Below are 26,930 nucleotides of genomic sequence, written 5' to 3' on the forward strand. Positions count from 1 at the left end.
ATCAATCTACTATTGCAATTGCAAAGAACTCTATCTTCCATGACAAGACAAAACACTTCAAGATAAAATCCCACTTTGTTAGAGAGGTCGAGCAATAAAATAAAATGAAGCTTGTTCATTGCAGTTTAGATATTCAACATGCTGATATTCTCACAGAACCTATTGAAAAGTTAAGGTTCGAGAGGCTAAGACATGATATTGGAGTTTGTGGCATTATGGCCAAGGAAGAGTATTGTGAAGTGGCGATTCATACAGTGGCGAGCTCAAACAAGTCTGCTAGCTCTACACTTCTGAGCTCATCCAAAGTTGTGAGCTCACCTAAAGATGCGAGCTCAACTCAAGTTACGAGCACGTCAAAGTGTGAGTTGTTAAGTTTTTTAGTGAAACCCCAGTTAAATCACAAGCAGGGTTCATATATATTGATATCAATGGTTTTTTTTTTGTTTATTCTACTTATTTGAGTTTACTTGTCAAAATAAATAGAGTTAGTATTGATTTAATGTTTTTAAGTACTGATTTGTTGACTTATTATTGTAATTCATGTGAATTGAAAGATGACGTGAATTTGATAGCAGATCATAAAATTAGCTAAGTACTTTTCCTTATTTTCTCTCTTATTTTTTATTGTTCTGCTCTCTTAACTTCTCAAAACACCAGCAGCATCCCTGTCATCATTTTAATATATCTTTATAAATTTTAAATAATTAAATAAAATTTTTATCATATTTGAGACCAAACTTCAATTTTAACGTTTTTAATTTAAAATTTTATAAATTATATCATATTAAATTACCATTTAAATCCTTTGTTCAGTATTGTCTAAAACTAAAGGCACGTATAGATTCAGTGGTAAGAAAAGAAAAAAAAAGAGTGACTTGATGGAGCTTGTAATTCTTGTCCCATGTTGTTTCTTCCTCGTAGCTTTAATAAAGTTCCTTTATGATTACCTGTGGGTACCTCTCCGTATACAGCATATGATGAATTCACAGGGAATCAAAGGACCTCCTTACAGATTCATCCATGGAAACAGCAAGGAAGTTGCCAGACTGGAACAAGAAGCATTAAGCAAACGTGTGGCCTTAACAGATGATATATTTCCCAAAGTACTGCCACATTTTTACACTTGGATCAACAGATATGGTAAGATCCATGCATGTTTTTTTCATTATGATTTATAACTTGTAGCTCTAAGAAAAGATTGACCCTTTTTCTTTTCAAGTGATTAGGGAGGAATTTTGTTTATATTGGAATGGTGCGCGACCTGAATTGGTGATTTCAGAGCCTGAATTAATCAAAGAGGTTCTGCAAACTAGTGAAAAAAAAATTCAAGAAAAGAAGCTTTCAGATATTGGTAGGGAGTTTCTGGGGAATGGGCTTCTATTCATTGCGGGGGAAAAATGGGCAAAGCATCGAAAGCTAGCCAATCACGCTTTCCATGGGGAAAGCCTTAAGGTAAATCCTCCAGTGTAATTAATTTACAAGAATTATAAAGACTACAGAATTTTGTATTGTTGACTAACAACCAGTTTATAGTCGAAGTTGAAAGTATTCATAGAAAAGTATTTTTTTAACCTCAATAGTAAGCAAAGTCTAAATATGTGGCAACTACTTATATATTGAAGGATTGTTTGGGCAGAACATGACTCCAGCAATAATTGCTAGTGTTGAAACAATGCTAGAAAAGTGGAAAGTGTTATTCCAATAGGGTTGGAAGCGTGTAAATTATTGTACTAAAAAATCACACAAAGTTCAATTCCCAGGGAAGAGAGGTGGATCACATGGATCTCTTAAATACTAAGTCTTTCCTTAGTCAGAATATTCCTTCTATAGTAATTTAATAGCACAATTAAATACTACTATTATACCCTCAAATATTGAAAGAAAAATAGGACAAGAAAAAACACAAGATTTTTAACGAGGTTCGGTAAATTATACCTACATCCTCGGGCACTAACACCAGATGATAACTTTACTATCTCCAAAATATTACAAACAAATAGAATTCCTTAAGAATTCTCAAATGGGAGAATAGAGAAAACTAAGAGAGAAAGATTAGTTGGGATGGTTGAAATGAGAAATGGTTAGGCCTATTTATAGTTGAGGTTCAAGGATTAACTTGCAAATGGCCTAAAAAATTAGGGACCAAAATTTCAATTATCCCATTCAATTTTAAACAACTTGCCTTCCATTTTTTCTTTTGGTGCCACTTGCACCTCCCATTTTTGACTTTTCAACTCACCATTTAATTGACTTTTCAACAATCTCCACCTTGAAGATTTGATTAGGATAATCACATCTTCACATACTTCCTTCAACTCCCCAAATTCGATAAAGCTATCTTTTGTAGTGCCTCCAAATGCGCTCTCGAGCGCCATACACCTGAAGGTGCTCAAATTTTCAGGATGTTAATCAAGTTCAAACAATGATTAAACTTGATTGTTGTTACCACCTTGGTCATCATATCTGGGGGATTATCTGCGGTCGGAATCTTCTGAAGTAGAATTTTTCCTTTTTCAAAGACTTCCCACACAAAGTGATATCTTACGTCGATATGCTTGGTTCTTGAGTGATAGACTTGATTTTTCGCTAAATGAATAGCGCTCTGACTGTCACAATATAGATTAATGTGACTTTAATCAACTCCCAAGTCTTTCAACAATCCATTAAGCCAAATAGCCTCCTTAACAGCTTCTGTAACTGCCATATATTCCGCTTCTGTAGTAGACACAGCTACTGTAGACTGTAAGGTAGACTTCCAACTCACTGGGGCTTTTGCAAGAGTAAACAGATACCCCGTAGTTGAACGACGTTTATCTAAATCACCAGCAAAGTCGGAATCAACATATCCAACTACAAACTGACCAAGTGCTTCATCCTGCTCAAAAACTAAACCAACATCTACGGTTTTTCGAAGATACCGTAGAATCCATTTCACAGCTTGCCAATGTTCTTTTCCAAGATCATGCATATACCTGCTCACAACTCCAACAGCTTGTGAAATGTCAGGCCGCGTACACACCATCGCATACATCAAACTCCCAACTGTATTACCATATGGGACTTTTGCCATATATTCTCTTTCTTCTTCAGTTTTTGGAGATAATTGAGCACTAAGTTTCAAATGAGAAGCAAGTGAGGTACTTACATGTTTTGTGTTTTCATTTACACCAAAACATTGTAATACCTTTTTCAAATATTGCTTCTGATTCAAACAAAGCTTGCCTCTCTGTCTATCTCTACTTATCTCCATGCCGAGAATCTTCTTGGCCTCACCTAGATCTTTCATCTCGAACTCTTGATTCAACTGAGCCTTCAGCTTATCTATCTCTTTTTGGCTCTTCGAAGCGATTAACATATCATCAACATACAAGAGTAGATAAATGAAAGATCTGTCATGCAGCTTCTGCAAATACACACAATTGTCATATTTGCTTCTTGTGTACTTCTGCCTTCTCATAAAGCTATCAAATCGCTTGTACCACTGCCTCGGGGATTGCTTCAATCCATATAGCGATTTGTTCAGCTTACAAACCCAATTTCTACCACCAGCATCTTTGTATCCTTCGGGCTGAGTCATATAGATCTCCTCTTCTAACTCACCATGCAAGAAAGTCGTCTTAACATCAAGTTGAGCTAGCTCCAAATTCAACTGTGCTACCAAGGCCAACAAAATTCTGATGGAGGAATGCTTCACAACAAGGGAAAATACATCATTGTAGTCAATTCCCTCCTTCTGAGCGTAGCCTTTAGCTACCAATCTTACCTTGTAGCGAATATCTTTCTTGCTAGGAGATCCATCTTTCTTTGTGAATACCCATTTGCATCCGATTGCCCTTTTACCTTTCGGTAATTACGCCAACTCCCAAGTATTGTTCTTCCGGAGAGACTGCATTTCTTCATCCGTGGCGCATTTCCATTTGTCACTTTCTAAGCTTTGCATTGCTTCTTGATAAGTGACAGGAATATCATCATCAACAATGGGAAGGGCATAGGCCACCATATCAATAAATCGAGCAGGTTTACGAATTTCTCTCCGTGGCCTTGCAACTACAACTGGTTCTGGTGTACTTAATGGTTCTTGGGTCAGAACCTCTTCAACCTCTAATTCCTCCATTGTGGCTGGAGAATTAGACTTATTAACTGGGCAAATCCCCATCTGCTCAAACTCCACCTGTTTTGGAGTACACTCCACCTGTTGTGGAGTATCGCTTGTCTGAATATCTTCATCTGCTACCTTTTTCAATGTGGCAGATTCATCAAAGGTAACATCTCTGCTACAGATCATTTTCTTTGTGCTTAAGCACCAAAGACGAAATCCCTTCACTCTAGAAATGATTCCCATAAAGAGAGCTTTCTTTGCCCTCGGATCTAACTTTGACTCCTTCACATGGTAATATGCAGTGGATCTAAACACATGTAAGGAATCATAATCTGTAGCCAGTTTTCCAGACCATACCTCTATAGGAGTTTTTCTTTCTAATGCAGATGATTGCAAACGATTAACAAGATGGCCAGCGTATGTCACAGCCTCAGCCCAAAATTGCTTGCCCAACCTAGCATTGGACAGCATACATCGAACTTTCTCCAGCAATGTTCGATTCATACGCTCTGCCAATCCATTCTGCTGTGGTGTATCCCTAACTGTGAAGTGTCGAACAATACCATACTCTTGGCACACATCGAAGAACGGATCACTTTTATATTCCCCTCCATTGTCCGTCCTAAGCCGCTTGATTTTCTTGCCAGTCTGGTTTTCGATCATAGCTTTCCATTTAAGAAAAACTCCAAGCACTTCATCCTTAGTTCTCATGGTATACACCCAAACTCTTCTGGAAATGTCATCAACAAAAGTAACAAAGTAGTGTTTTCCTCCCAATGAAGGTGTCTTGGAAGGGCCCCACACATCTGAGTGAACATATCCAAAATACCTTTTGTATTATGGATAGCAGTGCCGAATTTCACTCTGTTTTGCTTTCCCAGAACACAATGCTCACAAAATTTAATTTGCAAGCCTTTGCACTTTTCAAAAATCCTTGCTTTGCCAGAATTTGTAAGGATTTTTTGCTGGCATGTCCCAACTTCATATGCCACAACTGCATTGAGTCCAATTCTTTGTTACCGGAAGCTGCAGCGACTGCTCCAATAACTGTACTACCTTGGTAGTAATACAAGTTATTTTTCCTGATGCCCTTCAATATCACAAGTGCGCCAGATGTCACTTTCAAAATCCCATCTCTCATAGTAACAACTGAACCATTGGATTCCAAGGCTCTCAATGAGATGAGATTTTTCTTCAAACTGGGCACGTACCGAACATCAGTCAGAACTCTGGTTGATCCATCTTGATTCTTTAATTGGATTGAACCTATCCCAACAGTTTTACAGGCATTGTCATTGCCCATATAAACAACTCCTCCATTTAGTTCTACTAAATCAGAGAACCACTTCCGGTTAGGGGACATATGATAAGTACAACCCGAATCCAATATCCACTCATCTGAATGGAACAACGATAATGATGCAACCAGTGATAGGTCAGAGTCACTGGTATCATGCTTTGCAACACAAGCATCTACAGTAGCTTTTCCCTTATTCTTCAGCTTTGGACAATTTTTCTTCCAGTGGCCTTTCTCATGACAAAAGGCACATTCATCTTTCCCGAGTCTGGACTTTGACTTTGATCTCCCTTTCTGAATTTTCTTCCGAGTGTATGAACGACCTCGGACTACTAAAGCTTCTGTATCTCTGATTAAGTTTTTCTGTTTGTCCTTCTTTCTCTGTTCATAACTGTATAAGGCCACACAGACTTCGCTCAGAGATATATCACTCCTGCCATGAAGTAGAGTAGTTTCTAGGAACTCAAACTCCTCAGGAAGTGACCCCAACAGCATCAAAGCCAAATCTTCATCTTTGAATGTCTCATCCGTATTTAGTAAATCAGTGACTAACTGATTAAATTTGGTGATGTGATCATTCATTGTGGTACCTAGGATGTAAGTGAAGCGAAACAGTCTTTTCTTCAAGTGGAGCTTATTTTGACTGTTTTTCTTTAAAAATTTTTCTTCAAGTGCCACCCACAACTTATTTGCAGAAGTTTCCTTTGAAAAAGCATACCTCTGCTCTCGAGAAAGGCATGATCGAATTGTTCCACATGCCAACCGATTGATCGCCTTCCAATCTTTCTCCTGTACATCATCTGGTTTCTCTTCATCAATGGCACTGTCTAGACCCTGCTGAAAAAGGACATCTAGAACCTCACTTTGCCACATACCAAAATGGCCCGTGCCATCAAAGATCTCCACAGCCAATCTTGTATTTGCAATTGTCGGTCTTGTCCACATGGACGATGTTGAAACTCCTACACCGACCGTTTTCTCCATAATCTTTCAATATACCTAAGGAAATCTTTTTTGATGTGGAAGATCAGTTTAAACTGCAACCACAGAGCATACTACGATTAACTTTCGGCTCTGATACCACTTGTTATTCCAATAGGGTCGGAAGCGTGTAAATTATTGTACTAAAAAATCACACAAAGTTCAATTCCCAGGAAAGAGAGGTGGATCACATGGATCTCTTAAATACCAAGTCTTTCCTTAGTCAGAATATTCCTTCTATAGTAATTTAATAGCACAATTAAATACTACTATTATACCCTCAAATATTGAAAGAAAAATAGGACAAGAAAAAACACAAGATTTTTAACGAGGTTCGGTAAATTATACCTACGTCCTCGGGCACTAACACCAGATGATAACTTTACTATCTCCAAAATATTACAAACAAATAGAATTCCTTAAGAATTCTCAAATGGGAGAAGAGAGAAAACTAAGAGAGAAAGATTGGTTGGGATGGTTGAAATGAGAAATGGTTAGGCCTATTTATAGTTGAGGTTCAAGGACTAACTTGCAAATGGCCTAAAAAATTAGGGACCAAAATTGCAATTATCCCATTCAATTTTAAACAACTTGCCTACCATTTTTCCTTTCGGTGCCACTTGCACCTCCCATTTTTGACTTTTCAACTCACCCTTTAATTGACTTTTCAACAGAAAGGTCAAGAAGGCAGAGAGATTGAAGTGTTGCAAGAATTTAGGTTATTCACTTCAGAAGTGATTCCCAGAACAGCTTTTGGTAGCAGTTACTTACAAGGGGAGAAGATTTTTGCCATGTTACAAAAGTTGACAATAATTATGAGCCGAAATCTTTTTAAGTCTAGAATTCCTTTGATCAGGTATCTTCCCTCTAAGCTTAATTAATCCCAACTTTTACCATGTTTCAACTAGCTTTTGAATGCAACTTTTGGACTTTCGTTCCCCATGGATTTGGTTTTCTCCTTATATATAGCTGACCATGGTTTGCTTTTGCAGCAAGTTGTGGAAATCTGCTGATTTGCTAGAGTCTGAAAAACTTTCAAAAGAAATAAAAGATCGTGTGATGAATATTGTTAAGAAAAGAGAAGACGAAGCTGTCAATGGAGAAGTCAATAGCTTTGGCAATGATTTTCTTGGATTACTTGTAAATGCCTATCATGATTCGGATGAGAAAAACAGGTTTTCATTGGAAGACTTGTTAGCTGAATGCAAAACATTCTATTTTTCTGGACAAGAAACTGTTAACTCCTTACTTTCATGGATAGTCTTGCATTTGGCAATCCACGAAGATTGGCAAGAAAAAGCGAGAAGAGAGGTGATTGACATATTTGGTAACCGAAATCCGCATCTCGAAGGCGTTGCCAAACTCAAAATAGTAAGAAAACTATCTAACTGGGAATTCAAATAGCCATCAACATGATGTAATCTAACATATTTTTCTATTTTCCAAACAGATGACCATGATCATCAGTGAAACTCTAAGATTGTATGGTCCATCAAATGGCCTGGCAAGAGCAGTTACAAGAGAAGTTCAGTTGGGAAAGCTACTCTTGCCTGCTAATATAGATATTCTGCCTTTATATACTGGAGTTCACCGTGACCTTCACTTTTGGGGAGATGATGTGCATCATTTTAAACCCGAGAGATTCGCTGAAGGGATTGCGAAAGCTACCAATTACACCGCGGCTGCATTTCTTCCCTTCGGGTTGGGACCTCGATCTTGTGTTGGTATGACCTTTGCAATGATAGAAACCAAGATTGTTCTCTCCATGATTCTACAACGTTACACATTTACCCTCTCCCCTACCTATGTCCACTCTCCGATATTTGTTCTCAGCATTAGACCACAACATGAAATTCAGGTAATACTTGAACCGCCGCATCATAATGCTTGAAGTACATAGCTATTAAGAATTAAGGGTTTAACATGGTTCATGTATTTTAGTTTTAAGATATGACATTTAATATGTTTAAGGTTCTAGCATTTGCATCCCCTTCCCTATCCTAAGCTATACCCACCTTTATACATAATGAAATTCAAGTAGCTACTGATTTCCAAGATGGTAAAACACACAATGAATAAAGAAGAATATGTTGAGGCAAATTTTGGAAGCAGTGACTTGAAAAATGGCAACTGCACTTGGCACGCATAGGTCACATAACATTCCTTATTTGTTAGCATGTTTAAAATAAATATTTTAATTATTTACTTGCATCTTTTTAAAGATTTTGTACATCCAATTGCGTGCTTATTATTGATTGATTTTTCTTAAACTACTGGTTATACTAAGGCTTGTTAACGGATTAAACTTTGGGCAAAGCACAATAGATGTAGATGTGTTCTCCCTGATTGGTGTCGAATTTATCAAAAATAAATTCTTCTGCCTGATACTGAAATTAAATTTATAGTATAGAGAGTAGGGTCAATTCCACAAAAGTTAATCTATCCAAATCTATATTTCTTTATAACTAGAATGTGTCCCAAGTAATTTTTGTGCCCATGACTTGTGTGAATCTGTACCAAAAATAAGAGGGGATTAAATCTGAAAAATAAATAAACAACCAAAATTAATTAAAAATAAAAATAAAGTAGAAATAAGTAAAATGAAATAATATTATTGAATTAAATAATTTCATTTTTTTATAAAAAATATTTATCATACACACCTGGAAATTAAAATATGAAACACATGGTTAAATCTAATTGGCTTTTTGACTAAAAATATTAACTAAAAGAAAGTTCCGGGTTAAAAAAATTTTAAACATGAATGTCAGAAAACGACTATAGTTTGAGCTAAAAATATGAATAAAGTCTAAATAAATTCCTAAAATATAAAATTTCATAAATACATTAATGTGATACTTTTCAATTTAGTCTTGTTTATTTTTATTTGTTTTAATTTTCGCCCCATAATTTTAATCCCTATGTAATTTAGTCCCTAGACCCACTGTGAACCCCTGGGGAACTGACACATGTCAATATGAGGGGGATAATTTCCATTTAACCCACTAATGTTTTTATCTTACTTTAATTTAATCCTTCAAGGTCTTTTTCTTTATAATTTAGACGGTTAGCTTTGTTATATTTTAAATTTAGTCTTTTATTCTCTTTTCTTTATTTATTTTGCGATTTATGCTTCAAGTTTCTCTTAAATTTCAATTTAATCCCTTATTTGATTAATTTTACCTCTTTATTTACTATATTATTTATTTTAGTATTTAATATTTATGTTATTTATATTTCATTTATTTACACATTTTATTTTTATGTTATCCTTGTTATTATTATTTTATTTACTTGATTATGATAATAGTGACGATATGATTATCATTATTATTATTATAAACTGATATTCTTATTACTATTATAGTTGCATTATTATTATTATTTATCAACATGTTTCTTTTATTTTATTTTTTATTTTCACTTTTAATTTTCTCATTTATTTTATTTCTTTTCTTTTTTTCCTTATTATCCTAATATAGTCATTTCATTTTTTACCAACATGACTATTTCATTTTATTTCACTATCACTATTCCATGGGTCATATCACAATGTATTTATCATTTTTTACTTTGCCCAAATAATTGTATATCATTTGAAAGGTTACATTCGTTTTACGTAATACATAATAAATATTTAAGATAGAGGCAATGTTCATTATTTTTGGGATTCGAGGAGTTGTACTCCTAACTTACGGAGTATGGCATCTTTTTAAAACTGAAGTAATCGAATATCCATTTTATTTATTTATTTATTTTTTTTTAAAAAAATAAAAACAAGATTTAAAATAAGATCAAATGGTGGTTGTTCTGGTTTTCAAGGATTCCAAGCATCGTGCCCTAACTCACGGGGTACAATCTTTTCTTCTCGATTAACTTGTAATAAAGCCTTTTCGTAAAATTTAATTTAGCTAATTGGTTTTAAAGAACATCATGCAAACAAAGAGGGATCATAGGTTAATATCTCTTCAAATTTTCAACTTCCGACATCAAAACATCAAGTAATCAACTAGGTACCAAATTTGGACGTTATGAGGGTGTTAATCCTTCCTCACACGTAACCGACTCCCGAACCCTTTTTTTTCGAGATTTGTAAGACTGAATATTATTGTTTTAACAAATCTAACGTTTTATTAAAATGGTCGAGTTTTGAGGTGATCCAATCATACTTAAGAAAAAAAGGTTAGTGGGGACTCCATATTCGTTTTCAAAACAAAGTCGATTTCAAAAAAAAAAAAGGTTTTGACAATAAGTATAGATGCAATTGATGAATATAATAAAATATGCATATTAAAAAAATATATAAACGATATTAAAATAAAGTTTTGATGGTGATAAACTAGAAGTTTTATTATTGTGATTGTCATAGGTTCAAATCCCCTCATATTCATTTTTAATTATTTTTTTAAAATAAAAAGATTAAACTACTTTCAAACAATATAATTTATTCTAATTATGGAAGAATATTTTCGTATTTTCTCTAACTGAATTGGTGTTCAGTTGACTCGTGACACCAATTCAGTTAGGGACTTAAATAATAGTATAGATAATGTAATTTTTTGCCCTCAACTTGGAAATTAGATGCACTTTAATATTGTATTATTTTTGTCCAATTTTATAACTAAACTTGGCAAGTAAATTCAAGTGGTCCTTGAACTTGAATTCTATCAACATTTGATAATGTGACTGGTGTTATTGAAACAAAATCAGATCATTCGGTCAAATTAATTTGACTGAAAAGCGATTGGTATAACGGTCCAAATAAATGGGTTGAACTGATTAAATTGGGAATTGGTTAAAAATCGACAATTTAAAAAATTATTTTAAAATTATATTTAGATTTTTAGGAATTTTTAATTAATTAATTATTTATTATTGGTCTAGTAGTTGAACCGATTGAATAAGAAATCAATGGTTTGATTTTTTAACTACCAGTCCGATTATTAAAACACTGGATGCGATACTGTGAGATTGTAGCACATCATTACCTAAAAAAATTATATAATTTTTTAATTTTCATGTCACATCATCAAACTTTTAAATTTTTCATGTTCAAAGATTAAAATAGACCTAATTATTAAATTCAAATGACAAAGTGGGTAGAAAAAATCCTAGTAGCCAATAATAGAAAAAATATATTATTTTAAAAAATAAATATACTAAAGCGGACCCACGTGGTGATATTGCTCTTTTTCCATAGTTCCCGACAATATTGTTTCCGACATAAAGTCTTTATGTATGCTGCAACCAGCAAAATTTGTTTTCTAATATTTGGCAATTTTTACTTGCAGGACAATATAATAATGTCTCACATTTACTTTCACATCTAATCTTGATGTTTTTAACAATGGCGTAGCGTAGTAGACATTCAGGTGCCATGCTATTAAATTAATAATGACAAAATTTTATACTTAAAAAATATAAAAATTTAATTTAATCTTTTAAAAATTATAAAAATATAAATCATTAAAATAATAAAATTATTTTTTTATTATTGTAAAAATATACAATTTAATTTTGAATTTCCCAATAAAAATTTGAGACTCTGTGACTCGAAGGATCCAAATAGAAAGATGACATATATGTATATATCGATTTTCATTCTATCTTTTTAAAAAAAATTTAAAGAATCTTACAATTCGAGAATTAATATTTTTGACTTTCCACGTATATGTATTAGCTAGATGAGTATAATGCTTTTTTTATTCCGAAAGTGCCAAATAACTATTTTAACAAAGGTTTTTGTTTTTATTACAATGTTATCAACTGGATTTTAAAAGTACAAAAGGCACAGGGAGTGAAAGCAAAATTAGACCTAAAAGAAACTAAGAAGTCAGTTGTTATTGAGAAACGTGAGTGCTTTGATGGAGCTTGTGATACAGCATATGCTGAATTCACAGGGAATCAAAGGACCTCTTTACACATTCATCCACGGCAACAACAAGCAAATTACCTAAATGAAAAAGAAAGGATTAAACAATCCTGGACGTTAGCATGTAAAAAATGAAGATTTTGACAATAAAAACATATAGTTTGGTGAGAATGGAGGGTTAGAAAGAAATAATGCTTCATTATTTTTTTTCATTCCCAAAAGAGGGATATATGATAGAAGTAAATGCAAGGAATGAAAACATTACAATAATCACTTTACACTTATAAAATTTAGACACGTTAATTATCCACGTGAAGATCTCACATATACGGCCAACCTATTTTGACCGTACGACCCACCCATTTGCGTCATTGCAAACGCAATTTTGGTCCTTCACTCCTTATGCTATAATGAAGAGGGAAATGGTTCTGGTCTAGACAAGAAAAATGAATGCGTTGATGAAGCTTCTAATTCTTGCTCCATGTTGTTTCTTCTTCATAGCTTTAATAAAGTTACTTTATGATTATCTATGGATACCTCTCCGTATTCAGCATATGCTGAATTCACAGGGGATCAAAGGACCTCCTTACAGATTCATCCATGGCAACAACAAGGAAGTTACCAAAATGAAACAAAAAGCTTTAAGTAAATCTGTGGGCTTGACAGATGATTTATTTCCCAAAGTACAGCCACATATTTACACCTGGACCAACAGATATGGTAAGATCCATGCTTGTTTTTTTCACTATGATTTATAACTTGTAGTTCTAAGAAAAGGTAGAGACCCTTTTTCTTTTTATGTTACTAGGGAAGAATTTTGTTTATTGGAACGGTGCTCGAGCTGAATTGGTGATTTCAGAGCCTGAATTAGTCAAAGAGGTTCTGAGAAATAGTGAACAAATTTTTCAGAAAAAGAAACTTACAGATATTGGTAGGAAGTTCTTGGGGAATGGGCTTATATTCATTGAGGGGGAAAAATGGGCAAAGCACCGAAAGCTGGCCAATCACACTTTCCATGGGGAAAGCCTAAAGGTAAGTCTTCCAAATATATAAACTAGGTGTAATTAATTTACAAGAATTATACATAGACTAAAATATTTTGGTAAAATTTTGTATTGTTAGCTAAGGATAAGTTTATTATCGACGTTGAAAAAGTATAGTAAAAAAGTACTTTTTAAAAATTTAACACCGTTTACTAAGAGGTGAATTTTAGATTTAATGTTGTAAAATAAAAGATTGAATCAGATATTTAAAAAACACTCATTTAGCTTTTTGATTTGGATTAAAATTTAGTTTGAAAAAAGATTTAGTTCTATAAGGTGTTTTTGTCAAATTTTTTAATTTGAAATCATGATTTTGTGTTGAATAATGTGTTTTTCAGACTCCAATTATATATGTCACTACTGCTTACATATTGGAGGATTCTTTGGGCAGAACATGACTCCAGCAATAATTGCTAGTGTTGAAACAATGCTAGAAAAGTGGAATGCCCAAGAAGGCAAAGAGATTGAAGTGTACCAAGAATTTAGGTTATTAACTTCAGAAGTGATTTCCAGAACAGCATTTGGTAGCAATTACATGGAAGGGGAGAAGATATTTGCCATGTTGAGCAAGTTGACAGTAATTATGAGTCGAAATCTTTCCAAGACTAGAATTCCTTTGATCAGGTATCTTCCCTCTAAGCTTAATTAATCCCAACTTTCACCTTGATTTCAACTAGCTTTTGAATGCAACTTTTGGACTTTCATTCCCCATGGATTTGGTTTTCTCCTTATATATAGCTGACCATGGTTTGCTTTTGCAGCAAGTTGTGGAAATCTGCTGATTTGCTAGAGTCTGAAAAACTTTCAAAAGAAATAAAAGATCGTGTGCTGAAGATTGTTAAGAAAAGAGAAGACAAAGTTGTGAATGGAGAAGTCAATAGCTTCCGCAGTGATTTTCTTGGATTACTTCTAAATGCCTATCATGATTCGGATGAGAAAAACAGGCTTTCATTGGAAGACTTGGTAGCTGAATGCAAAACATTCTATTTTGCTGGACAAGAAACTGTTAATTCCTTACTTGCATGGATAGTCTTGCATTTGGCAATCCACGGAGATTGGCAAGAAAAAGCGAGAAGAGAGGTGATTGACATATTTGGTAACCAAAATCCACATCTTGAAGGCATCGCCAAACTCAAAATAGTAAGAAAACTAACATGGAATTCAAATAGCCATCAACATTATGCAATCTAACATATTTGTCTATTTCCTAAACAGATGACCATGATCATCAATGAAACTCTAAGATTGTATGGTCCATCAAATGGCCTTCCAAGAGCAGTTACAAGAGAAGTTCAGTTGGGAAAACTACTCTTGCCTGCTAATATAGATATTCTGCCTTTAAATATTGGACTTCACCGTGACCCTCACATTTGGGGAGATGATGTGCATCATTTTAAACCCGAGAGATTCGCTAAAGGGATTGCCAAAGCTACCAATTACACCACAGCTGCATTTTTTCCCTTCGGATTGGGACCTCGATCTTGCGTTGGTATGACATTTGCAACAATAGAAGCAAAGGTTGCTCTCTCCATGATTCTACAACGTTACACCATTGCCCTCTCCCCTGCCTATGTCCACTCTCCAATACCTATTCTCACCCTTCGACCACAACATGGAATTCAGGTAATACTTAAGCCGATACATAGTAATGCTTGAAGTACGCAGCTGTTAAGAAATAAGGGTTTAACATGGTTCATGTATTTTAGGTTTAAAAGATGACATTTAATATGTATAAGGTTCTAGCATTTGCAACCCCTTCCCTATCCTATGGTATGCCCACCTTCATACATAATGAAATACAATGTAAAACACACAATCAATAAAGAAGAATATGTCGAGGCAAGTTTTGGGAGCAGTGACTCGAGAAATGACAACTGCATTTGGCACGTGCAGGTCACATAACTTCTCTTATTTGTTAGCATGTTTGAAAAAAAAATATTTTGATTACTTGCTTGCATCTTTTGGAGTATTTTGTGCATCCAATCTTGTGTTTATTATTTGATTAATCTCGGATTGATTTTTCTTACACTAGTGGTTATACTAAGGCTTGTTAGCGGATTAAACTTTGTGCAAAGCACCATAGATGTAGATGTGTTTTCCGTGATGGGATTTGAACCTACTAAAAATAAATTCCTACGCTTGAAACCAAAATTAATTTTGTAGTATATAGAGTAGGGTTGATCCCACAAAGGTTGATCTATCCAAATCTGTTTTTCTTTATAACTAGAACGTGTCCCGAGCAATTTTTATGCCCATGACTTGTGCCAACCTGTACGAAAAATAAAGGGGGATTAAATTTGAAAAATAATAAACAATAAAATAAATTAATAATTAAAATGAAGTAGAAATAAGTAAAACGAAATTAAAATTGAATAAATCGATAAAACAAAAGCTTTAGCTTCAAGCTTGATTTTGACTCTGCCTTCAAATTGATCACGAAGAACGAACTTTTTTTCCTTCAATTAATAAGTCAATTATAGATACCAAGGAACAACTTCAAACCACCTAATTCTTTCATAGTGGTAAATTAGTTGCAGGAATAGCTCGACAGCTAAGTCTTATCAAGTGAATAACCTTAAAAGCAACATTCGTGATTTAATTCATTGGTAGCCTTGCGAACAAGAAGAACATGGCTCAAATTAACGGCCTCAATTGTATGAGTCATTTAAACTTAATTATGAACTTCCTTGATGGATCCAACCACTCACGCCATTCGTCATGCCAATTTGTTCTTCAGTGGATCTAATATAGCAATTACGGATCATCATATCGATTCTCTAACTAAATGTCGCTCAACACTAAACCAAGGGACTTTTCTTGATTTTGATGCTAAAATAACATTGAGAAGTGATCGAGTTTATCTTTTAAATTAAAGAATTAACGAATACCGAAATGGAGAATATAAACACAATTTTGAAATTCACTGTTCAAATATCGGATCATTTATCAATCTAAAACTAGGTTAAATTTAACTTCTCATAAATTAAAAAACAAGAAAAGAAAATAGTTGAAGGAGAATATTTAATTGAAATAAAAAAATCACTAAAATAAAATCAAAACAATAGTTAAATGATGAGGTTGCTCTGAAACTGGAGTTACCATTTTCGTTGGGGGAGATAAAAGAGGCAGTGTGGAGTTGCGATCAGTCGAAAGCATCTGGGTCGGATGGCTTTAGTATGTGCTTTTTTAGAAAATGTTGGGATGTTATAAAAGAACTTTTCAGAATGATGTTAGACTTTTTTAGTTCTAGAAATCTTGAGAGAAGCATCAATTCTTCATTTATTGCACTTATATCCAAAACCAAAAATCCAAATAAAATATCAGAATTTAGACCAATTTTTTTGGTGAGCTCTAGAGGTGATCATGGGCCGGGCCGAGCTGAGTTCGGGCCGGGCCCATACAAATTTTTAGGCCCGTCTACTAGGCCCGGGCCCGGCCCGAAATATGGGCCTAAAATTTTTCCCAAGCCCGGCTCGAAATAAAATTACTAAGCCCGAGCTCGGCCCGGCACGGCCCATATTAATTTTTTTATTTCATTAAATAAAAAATTTAAAAATATAATAAATCAAATATATTTAAAAACATAAAAACAAATATTAAAACAAATAAAAATAATACTAAAACAATTCTTAAAACAATACACAAATTAATAATATAATAAAAAATAGTTATATTAAAAATTTAAAATAATTAAAAATAAAATAAAAAATATATATTAATATATAATTCGGGCCGGGCCCGGGCCAAAAAACTCTTACCCGAGGCCTGGCCCGTTTTCTAAACGGGCCTCATTTTTTTACCCAAGCCCATTTTTCGGGCCTATATTTTTACCCAAACCCTCCCATTTTTCGGGCGGGCCTTCGGGCAGGGCCGGGCCGCCCAGCCCATGATCAGCTCTAGTGAGCTCGTTGTACAAGATAGTGGAAAAGGTGTTATCTCGAAGAATTAGGGAGGTTGTTGGAGTGGTAGTGAGCGAAACACAATATGCATTTATCAAAGGTAGACAAATATTTGATGGAATTTTAATTGTAAATGAAATTATCCATTCGATTAAACAGAAAGATGGTATGGGGGCAATCTAATTTTTAAATTGGATTTTTCTAAAGCATATGATTGTGTTTGTTGGGATTTTTTGGAGTTAGGTTTACTCAAGATGGGATTTGGTGAGAAATGGATAGGATAGATTATAGAGTGTGTATCTATGGCGAGAGTAGCAGTAATTATCAATGGGTCAACCACAAATGAATTCAGATTTCGCCGAGGTCTCCATCAAAGAGATCTATTTTCTCTATTTTTATTTATCCTAGTGACAGAAGTGCTACATTTGTCGATGGATAAAGCAGTGGAGATGGGGCTAAGATGTTATTCCCGTGCAGATTTTTCTCATTTACAATTCGCAGATGATACTATATTATTCTTGAGAGTGGATGAAGAGGAGGTAAGAAATACGAAGTATATTTTACGATGTTTTAAGATCTTTTCAAGTCTTAGTATCAATTTCAAAAAATTGTGTTTAGTAGGATTTGATGTGAATGAAGAACTCTTATATCTGATGGCTATAATATGCAAGTGTAATATAGGATTTTTGCCTTTTAATTATCCAGGGATTCCATTAAGAGCAAATTTGAGGAGAGTATCCACTTGGAACGCAATTATAAAGAGATTCAGGAAGAAATTATCAAGATGGAAATGTCGTACGCTCTCATGGGCTTCAAGGATTGTGTTGATTAATGTTGTTTTATCTTCCTTGCTGATTTATTTCATGTCAATATTCCAAGCTCCAGTGACAGTTATTAAAAGGATCGACAAGATAAGGAGAAATTTTCTTTGGAGGGAGTATAAATGGTAAAAGAAAGATGGCGAAGGTAAGTTGGAAACATATATGTAAGCCAAAGGAGAAACGAGGAGCAGGAGTGGTGAATCTCATAATTAAAAATAGAGGTTTATTAGCAAAGTATGGTTCGTGCCAGCAATAGTGGCGCTTTAGGACGACTAATCTAAAAGATATGTTGATTATATGGAGAAGTATTGTAGAAAATTCTAAAGACGCTAATGTTTCTAAATGGGTGGGGAACGAAGCTTTTAGATGGATGGTTGGGAATGGAAGGATGGCAATGTTTTGAGAGGATATTTGGTGCTGTAATCGACCACTAAAAATGGAATTTCCTAGAGTGTTCCGCTTAGCAAGACAAAAGAAAGGTATGGTAGCAGAATACTTGAGCAACAATGGTTTTAGTAATGTGAATTAGGGTGAATTCATTACACAAACATTATTAGATAGAGAGGTGGTGATGCTTCATAGATTGGAGGATATGGTGAGAAGCATGGAGTTAGTTCTAGAGGTGGAAGATCAGCTAAGTTGGGTGCATGATAGTAATGAGGAGTTCTGTAACACCCCAAACCCGGCCCAGACGTTACGGTCGAATCCGGCGTGTCACATTAAAGCGTTACTGTAAAACTCATGTTTTATCTAAAATCTTTCTTAGTGTTTAAAGAATATTTTCGTTATAGGTTAAAGTGAATAGAAGCTGTGCACCAGGTAGGATGCCGGAAAAGAGGAGGTGAGTCTATTAGACTGCTTAAGTACCAAGCTTTCCACGGATCCACTCCTAGACATGTACACCACCATTGCCACACTTTAACTGAGCGTTGTGTAGAAGAAACCATTTTGTTTTAATCCATTTGAAATCACTTATTAATTTTCGAAAACGTTTTCGTTGCGGAAGCTTTGTCTTGTTTCGCTATATTTTGAAATCAGGTAAATTTCTTTTAAAAACACATCCTAGAGTTATTCAATTTCAAACATTTAAATCAACATCATGCCTAAGCTAACAAAACATACTAAACAATTAAAAATAATTAAAGCGGTCTTGTTACAATTTAAACCCAAAATAATTAAAATAAATAAAAACTGATTAAATTATAAGAAGAAAATCAAGCTTGCAGTGCTTATGGCCACTCCGAATCCCTCACAGCTCCAAGTCCACTATGGTTGAGGGTTACCTGCATGGATAAAATTAAGGGGTGAGTTTGGGAAAACTCAGGGTGTAAAATAGCCCAACCATATCCAGATTAGTTCAAACCACAGAAATAGATTAAGTTGGGCCTTAGCCCTAGAATTCAGAATGTAGCCCATAGGCCCATAGCAGAAACAAAACAGATATCATGTATTCAGAAAACCCAACCTATATCCATCCGTATACACCCTCATGCCAACCTTACACCATGTGGGGAGACTACTCGACCCACCCATCCTTCTACACGTCACAAGTTTGCAGCATGGCTGCCAGAACAGATATTGTGACAGAGTCACCAGATACAGATAATTGTGGCAAGGCCACGAGAAACAGATATTTGTGGCAGGGCCACCAAATCAGATATTTGTGGCATAGCCATCAGAATGCTTCCTCCATCAATATAACCCGTATCCCATGCAGCAGATATACATGTCATGGCATACAACAAGCAGAATCAGAATATCATGCATTTCAGTCAAAATTAACCCTAAGGGTACAACAGTCATTTTGCACCTAGGGGTATAATGGTAATTTTTATACTTAGGGTTTTTTTAGTAAATTTACCTATTTTAGGGTTTACATACATAGTACAGCCATTAACGTATCAACAGAAACACTTATCGAGTGTTCTTACCAAATTGGGCCCGTTGGCCCATTAACCCGTTTTCGGCCCATTAAGCCCAAATATACCGAAGTGCATGAAATTACGCACTCTGCAATCATATCACTTGAGATTATCAGAATTAACAATCCAAACCATCTCATGAGCGCTCGTACGTTTGCAAGTCCCCAAAATGCTTGCTTTTCGGCATTTCGACTTTTCGGCTTTTGCCAATCTAGTCTATGAGTGAGTGTCGTTTACACACCTGTTTGCGACGAAATGCTGACGAGTTCTACACACACCAGTTGCCTACAGTCAGTTACCAATACATTAACTATGAATCCATAACAACTTGTATACAAAACTCCTTACCCAAGAGTCGGCCATTAACATTTTAGGCACTAGAGATCCTACCTTTTTTCCGAATCTAGCGACTAGGTTTAGATCCAATCATTCCACTTGTCCAAGCCTCCGATCAGTAGCCTCTAGATCACACTATCATCACAATAAAACAACTCCCTAAGCCTTTAGGGGTTTCGGCTTTTCTAAAACCCGAAATAAAGAATAGATTCAAAAACTTACCACCGATTCCTTCAGTCAACGATTCCACTTAGTTCCTACTCGATTCTGATGCAGATCTAACCCCTCGAATGTTAGTCAGAAAAAAATCTTTAAAGGTCTAAAGATTCGGCTATGCCCCTAAGACTATGGGGTTTTCGGCTTTTTGAATAGTGAAGAGAAAGATGAAATATGAGGGTTTTATAGTGGTTTTGTCGACAGGAATTTGGGGTTCAGAGGATGAGAGAATCGGCCAAAAAGATGGAGAAAAAACAGAGGCTTTGGCTAGGAGATATCGGCACAGAAGAAAAACAGGCTTTCGGGATTTCGGCTTCTATGGCAATCGGCTATAAGGCTTAGAAACAAATGGTAAGGAAATTGAGCTGAGTAGAATGGTAGAAAGATTCGGCTATAGAGGAAAAGAAGAAGAAGAGGAAATAGATGAAGAGAGGAGAAAAGAAAAAGAGAAAAGAATTGTCAGAAACGGCACAACTTTTCCCCAAATGCAGAAATTACAACTATCAAAAGGCCTAGCCGAATTTTTCCCTCTACAGTAACCCTTGGCCGGCCAACTCTTGCTTCCTGATCAGCTCATAAATTTCCTCCCTTATCTTATCCTTACTCAATTCCCTTACCAGCTTAAACTCTCCCTAATAGAGTTCCCCCTTGAGTTCCATCGCATCCCCTTTTTGTTCACAAAAATAAATACCCTAATTGCTTACCTTGTGGCTCGAACCTTGGCTCCTTCTAACCATTCACACGCCACTCCCCCTATACCTCATGTGGCGCCACAACCACTAGACCACAAGCTTCCTTGTGTCACCTTTCCTCCTGAGATATTTATAAGGCCCCCTTGCGGAAATCCTTGGTTGTAAAAAAAACAACCATTTGCACACGCCGTGCCTTGAACCCAGGAAACTCCCACGCTTTCCTAGCGTGCTTAGCCACTAAGCCAAGTGCTCCTTTATGCTAAAACACAGCCCAAATTATTAATTAAGCCTACTGCCCAGATTCTCTTAAGAGGCAAAATTTGAGAATTCCCACATTATAAGCCCTTCGTTATTTATTTAATTACTAAACTAACCTAAACATAATAATAATAAAAATAATAATAACAATAACGCCCAAAATATTCCGGCCATCTTCTACCCGAACCCAGACTCAAGGCCCAATACTTCTAGGCCCAAAAATCGAGGCGTTACAATTTTACTCCCCTTAAAGAAATTTCGTCCTCGAAATTTCAAACTACCAACTAACCGTATTACTCAAGTCAAACCGCTATGCTTTCGCTGCGCACTCTAATTAAAAATAATTCTTAGAACGACCCAAAACATCTAATTACAAAAGTAAAGAAACATTTATCTAGCACGCATACAATTTGTAACTCATACTTAAATAGAATGAGCTTGGCAATCCCGAGCTCGATGCTCCTTCGACCCACATCTAAAGCATGCTCCTGTCTTCCTATGGCATTCTCCCGGATGACGCCCGTTGCAGTCCTTGCAGGTTCGAAAGTTTGGTCGTGTCTTAACATGTTTCACAGGACGAGGCTTAGTCTTCTGAAAACTAGAATCCTTCCTCTTCTTACACTCAAAGCACCCTGCTTGAAGCGTTTCCCTAATTTCCTTAACCTTGGTCTCCAATACCTCTTTTACCATTTTCCTTACCAACTCGGCCAGTGCCTCAGTCCCAATCTCTGAGTTACTGCTACCCGAAGTTGGCTGACTTCGCTTACCCTCAGAATCCATATCAACACTCAACATTATCAGCATGCATAACAATAACTACCAAGATCTCGATTCAAAAAAAAAATTAGTACTTATTCATATGTTTTATGCAGAGATAGTATCTTAAAGTTTCTATTTACACAGAATCATGGCCTAACTATAGTCTTAGTTTACTTATCAAAATTCCTACAGTTCCAATATCACCCTAACTGGAGTATTATAAGATTTCAGTATAGGCATAGAGCTGATAATTCAGAAACATTCAGAAAAATTCAAAATAATACTTAAAGACTTGGGCCGGAGATTCGGTGTGCCATCTCTTCGGTTATCAATTTTTAGAATCCCCAAAAATTTAAACCATTTTCAGTTTAAACCTTAAAACATGTACACCTTATAAAATATCTTTGAAAAGAACTTTTCAAAACCGTTTCCAAAAATACCCTTCTTGGGCCTAAGTTTTTTGAAAAGATTTTTCGGACCCGATCCACAACCGAGTTGTTGCAACCGGACTCTAATACCACTAAATGTAACACCTCAAACCCGGCCCAGATGTTACAATCGAATCTGGCGTGTCACAATGAAGCATTACTGTAAAACTCATGTTTTATCTAAAATCTTTCTTAGTGTTTGAAGAATATTTTCGTTATAGGTTAAAGTGAATGGAAGTCGTGCACCAGGTAGGATGCCGGAAAAGAGGAGGTGTCTAACACCCCTATCCCGTAACTGTCGCCGGAATAGGACAAGGCGTTACCGAAAATTAGAAAACAGATCTTAACAGTAAAATTTTGAACATTCTCTTGAAATAAAGATTATTTATTTAAATAAATGCTAGACACAGCCAGAGATCGAATTTCAAACTTATAAAGTTAAACATCCAAAAGATGCCATATTCGCATGGCTTAAATACGTTAACCAAAATATCCTTCCACTATTAGTCTATTCTATACATGCCTTAAACCTTAATGATATACAAACTTTATCTACTCACATATACATTCATAGTACTCTTAAGTTCATATAACCTTATTAAGTAGCTTCACTTATTTATATTTACAAATAACTTATGACTATGATTTTAAATTCGTGTGATAACCGTCAATTCATTCGTATGAACAAAACTTGCACATATCCATTACAAACCAACCAAAACATGTCATATTTTTCCATGTTTGATTCATGGAACCACAAGGTCACATGCCAAGCACATATAGCATATATTTATCTGTTATTTATCACGTCTCATTTTCACATAGACTACATACATCTGACCAAGTTTATTCAATGTTCACAACATAATCACATAATCACTACAAGCTGTCTTTCTGAGCAGCAGTCACTAAATTATTTATAATTGGAGCTACAAAACTCCAAATCATGTGCCGCTAATTTCACCTAAAAATATACTCATATATATTATATCCCTAAAATTTTTAGAATTTTTGGTTTGACCAATCAATACCAGATTTTTCTTAAATTTTCCCCTGTTTCACTATTTGACTAATCTGACCATTCTTCACTATAAATCAGTTTTCTCATTGTACAAAATTCAAAATATGTTCTCGTTTATTTCATTTGAAACTAGACTCATTAAGGAGTCTAAGAATATAAATTTTATCTTATAATCATCATTGTACAATTTAAAATGATTTTCTAAAAACAGAACAGGGGATTTCGAAGTCATTTTGACTCTATCTCACGCCACTTCAAATATCTCATTATCTACAATTATTTTGCTTACATGGTTTCTTTTATAAGAAACTAGACTCATTAAGCTTTAATTACATAATTTATTTAGCTTCTAATTCAATTTCCACAATTTATGGTGATTTTCCAAAATCACACTACTGTTGCTGTCCCAAGTAGATTTATTACAAATTTGCTCTTTCACATATTCCTTGCATTCAAATTATTTAAACATGTATATCATGTCATTCAAGATCGAACTCATATAACATAGGAATTAAAAATGCTTCACTATCAACTTTAGTTCAATTGAAACGAATAAAATACAATATCATATTCACATTTAATTTTCCATGATCGTAATCACCTAAAAATAAAATCATATACTTCCACAAACCTTTCCACAATGACCAAGTGTTTATATTTGAATATAAACATAGAATCACTTTACATAACTTCACACATTTAACGAATGTATCACGATCACATTTATAGTCATAACACCTATTCACAGATGCATCACTTTATACATTTATAATTTAATTCAAATCAAAATCGCATACGAGTACATGATACATACCTGACCAACTTAATATGTAATACACTTTCAATTTGTCATCTTAGTGTAGGATCTTGTAATGGTATACTTTTATCAAATTCATCGGCACTTGGCCTGCTAGGTATAAAACCCGAAATTATATTACCAGCACAAAGCCTGCGGGACTTTAGCCCGAATACATTTCCAACACGAAGCCTGCGGGACTTTAGCCCGGATACATTTCTAGCACGAAGCCTGCGGGACTTTAGCCCGGATACATTTCCAGTGTCTTGAATATTTATTCACATGTTAACACATTTCACATAACATATCACATTAGTAATTCAATTGCTTCATTCGAATATAAGCACAAAATGTACACCTACCCTTTAACTTTCGGTTCAATAATCATACACAAAGAACACATAATCTTTTCACTATCCCAGTTTCACTTTTAATAACCATTCGGCTATATGCCATATTCACAAATTATTTCACACACAACCTCGATCAAGTAGGAACAATAGTCACAATTCATCTATTATACAAATATCCATCCTTTGACTTTGTTTCATAATAGCTATTCGGTCATCACATATATACCATTCAATTCACATTCGACTTTATACAAACAAGTACAATAAAATTGTATACACATATTACACACTTTCACATCATTACTTAATAGTTATTCGGCCACATTATATACATAAATCATCCATTTCATATTCGGCATTATAGCCTAAATTCAATATACTTATTGCAAATCGAACTTGTAAAGGTCAAATAATTACTTACCATATTATATAAAATCTTAAGCGCGCAGCAAATCAAATTTAATTACTTAAGGACTTACCTTGAATGTCATTGCACAATTACGGATTGATTAATCAACTACTTTTGCTTTCCCCCTTTCCGAATTTAGCTCCTTTTTCTCTTGAGCTTAATTCAAACAAACAAATAAACATTTATTCACCTTAATCCATCTCATGATCGAATGCCTTTAAGCTTAATAATAAAAATCCTTTAACAAAGTAACACTTAACCAAAACAAATTCGATTATACAACTATATAATTTAAAGCATCAATTATGCTTAACTAAACGTTAAGCTATAATCAGAATCACTCAGACATATTTATGGTCAAACATAGCAAGTGATAATACTCTTAAATGACGTGTTTTTATATATTAATCATGTGTTTATTTTGAGCTTGAGCCTATTAATTTGAGCTATTTATGTCTTTTTATCTTTTAGGGACTAAATTGGAGGCGAAAAGTAAATTCAAGGGAAAAAGCGTCAATTTGGAGATTAAATGGGCCAATATGCAACGTGGGACAAATATGGTGCCAAAAGTGCGAACATGGAAGGCACGAGGACTTAAAAGCAAATAGAAGAGATTTTATTTTGGAAGACTCTATTTTATTTTATTCTATTAGGATAATTAATATTAAGATAATTATTAGGATTATTCAAATTTAGGATTTTATTTTAATTATCTTTGTTTATCTTTAATTAAATGTATTTATCTTTTTAGAATTTAAGTTTAATTAGACTATCTCCCTAGCACTATAAATAGGGGGTGAAGTGACTCTATCCAGGGGGATCTTTTTCTGTAAACACTCTCCCTCAAAAGTCTTTTGTTATTTCATATTTCTTTTCAATAAAATTTCTTTTTCTATATTTTTATTTATTTGCTTTCCCTCCATTATCATGAGGCACTAAAAAACCCTTCTAGCCAAAAGTTGTCAATATTTCCCCAAAAAGGGTTTTTGAGGCCTAGAATCCGTTCTTAGCCTTCTCACCAAGTATTCATCGTTTCTCCGCACTACGGGCTGACGCTTCCGTCCATGGCCCTTAAGAAGTAAGCTTTTCAGCATATGCAAAGGCGACCGCTTTGTATGTTTTGGAAGGACTGCATAGTCGGTTCGTTAACTTACTGCGTCAGAGGTTGGCGAGCCAAAGAGACAAAATGGCGTGGGATTCGCCATTGAGAAGCGTTGATCTAGCATAGATTACTGGCTAGAGTCAGGTTCCCTAAAAATCGTAAATCTAATCTTTGGAGCTGGTGGTCGTAGACGTCCTCTTCCACTATAACTGGCTTACTTGAGTCGAGAAGGATCATCCAAAAGCCAAGGATTGAGCCCAAGGCGGAATGAGACAACCGGAGGCTGGAACTTTCCCATAAGAATTTCTTTTCTCTTAAAACTCTCTTTATTATTTTTATTATTTTCGTAATCATAATTTCAGTAAACTTTAAACTTTGTTTTTATTTTATTTTCGCTTCCAAAATCAATTCTTAATTTCTGTTTTTTTATTCTTTTTCCAGGAACGCAGGTTTTCTTGGGCACGATTCTGCCCAAGATTTCGAAAGACAAGCATTCGTATAATCCGGTCCCTAAGGATTCGACCCTACTTCCCCTTTACTATTTCTTTTTCATTATTTTACAGGGAATAGGATATTTTTGGTGCTCTCAACGACCGCATCAAATTTTGGCGCCGTTGCCGGGGATC

General features: G+C 34.8%; 2 protein-coding genes across 4 annotated transcripts; both read left to right on the forward strand.

Moving 5' to 3' along the window:
- Nucleotides 1-799: 799 nt before the first annotated feature.
- On the forward strand, nt 800-9,438 carry LOC107939359 (cytochrome P450 CYP749A22). Of its 2 annotated transcripts, XM_041088613.1 has the most exons (6): nt 806-1,140; nt 1,220-1,452; nt 1,637-1,690; nt 7,055-7,233; nt 7,370-7,748; nt 7,828-9,438. In XM_041088613.1, the coding sequence occupies exons 1-6, from the start codon at nt 879-881 to the stop codon at nt 8,266-8,268; spliced, it is 1,548 nt and encodes a 515-aa protein (XP_040944547.1). In that variant the 5' UTR covers nt 806-878; the 3' UTR covers nt 8,269-9,438. The 2 variants fall into 2 exon arrangements, with proteins under 2 accessions (XP_016728178.2, XP_040944547.1); XM_016872689.2 differs by lacking the exon at nt 1,637-1,690 and having other exon boundaries at nt 800-1,140; nt 7,052-7,233.
- Nucleotides 9,439-12,567: 3,129 nt separating this feature from the next.
- Nucleotides 12,568-15,239, forward strand: LOC107939356 (cytochrome P450 CYP749A22). 2 transcript variants are annotated; one of them, XM_016872685.2, is made up of 5 exons: nt 12,568-12,969; nt 13,058-13,281; nt 13,684-13,916; nt 14,054-14,432; nt 14,508-15,239. In XM_016872685.2, the coding sequence occupies exons 1-5, from the start codon at nt 12,696-12,698 to the stop codon at nt 14,946-14,948; spliced, it is 1,551 nt and encodes a 516-aa protein (XP_016728174.1). In that variant the 5' UTR covers nt 12,568-12,695; the 3' UTR covers nt 14,949-15,239. The 2 variants fall into 2 exon arrangements, with proteins under 2 accessions (XP_016728174.1, XP_016728175.1); XM_016872686.2 differs by lacking the exon at nt 12,568-12,969 and having other exon boundaries at nt 13,631-13,916.
- The last annotated feature ends 11,691 nt before the right edge of the window (nt 15,240-26,930 follow it).

The sequence above is a fragment of the Gossypium hirsutum genome, chromosome A02 (genome assembly GCF_007990345.1).
Source record: "Gossypium hirsutum isolate 1008001.06 chromosome A02, Gossypium_hirsutum_v2.1, whole genome shotgun sequence".
NCBI lineage: Eukaryota > Viridiplantae > Streptophyta > Magnoliopsida > Malvales > Malvaceae > Gossypium > Gossypium hirsutum.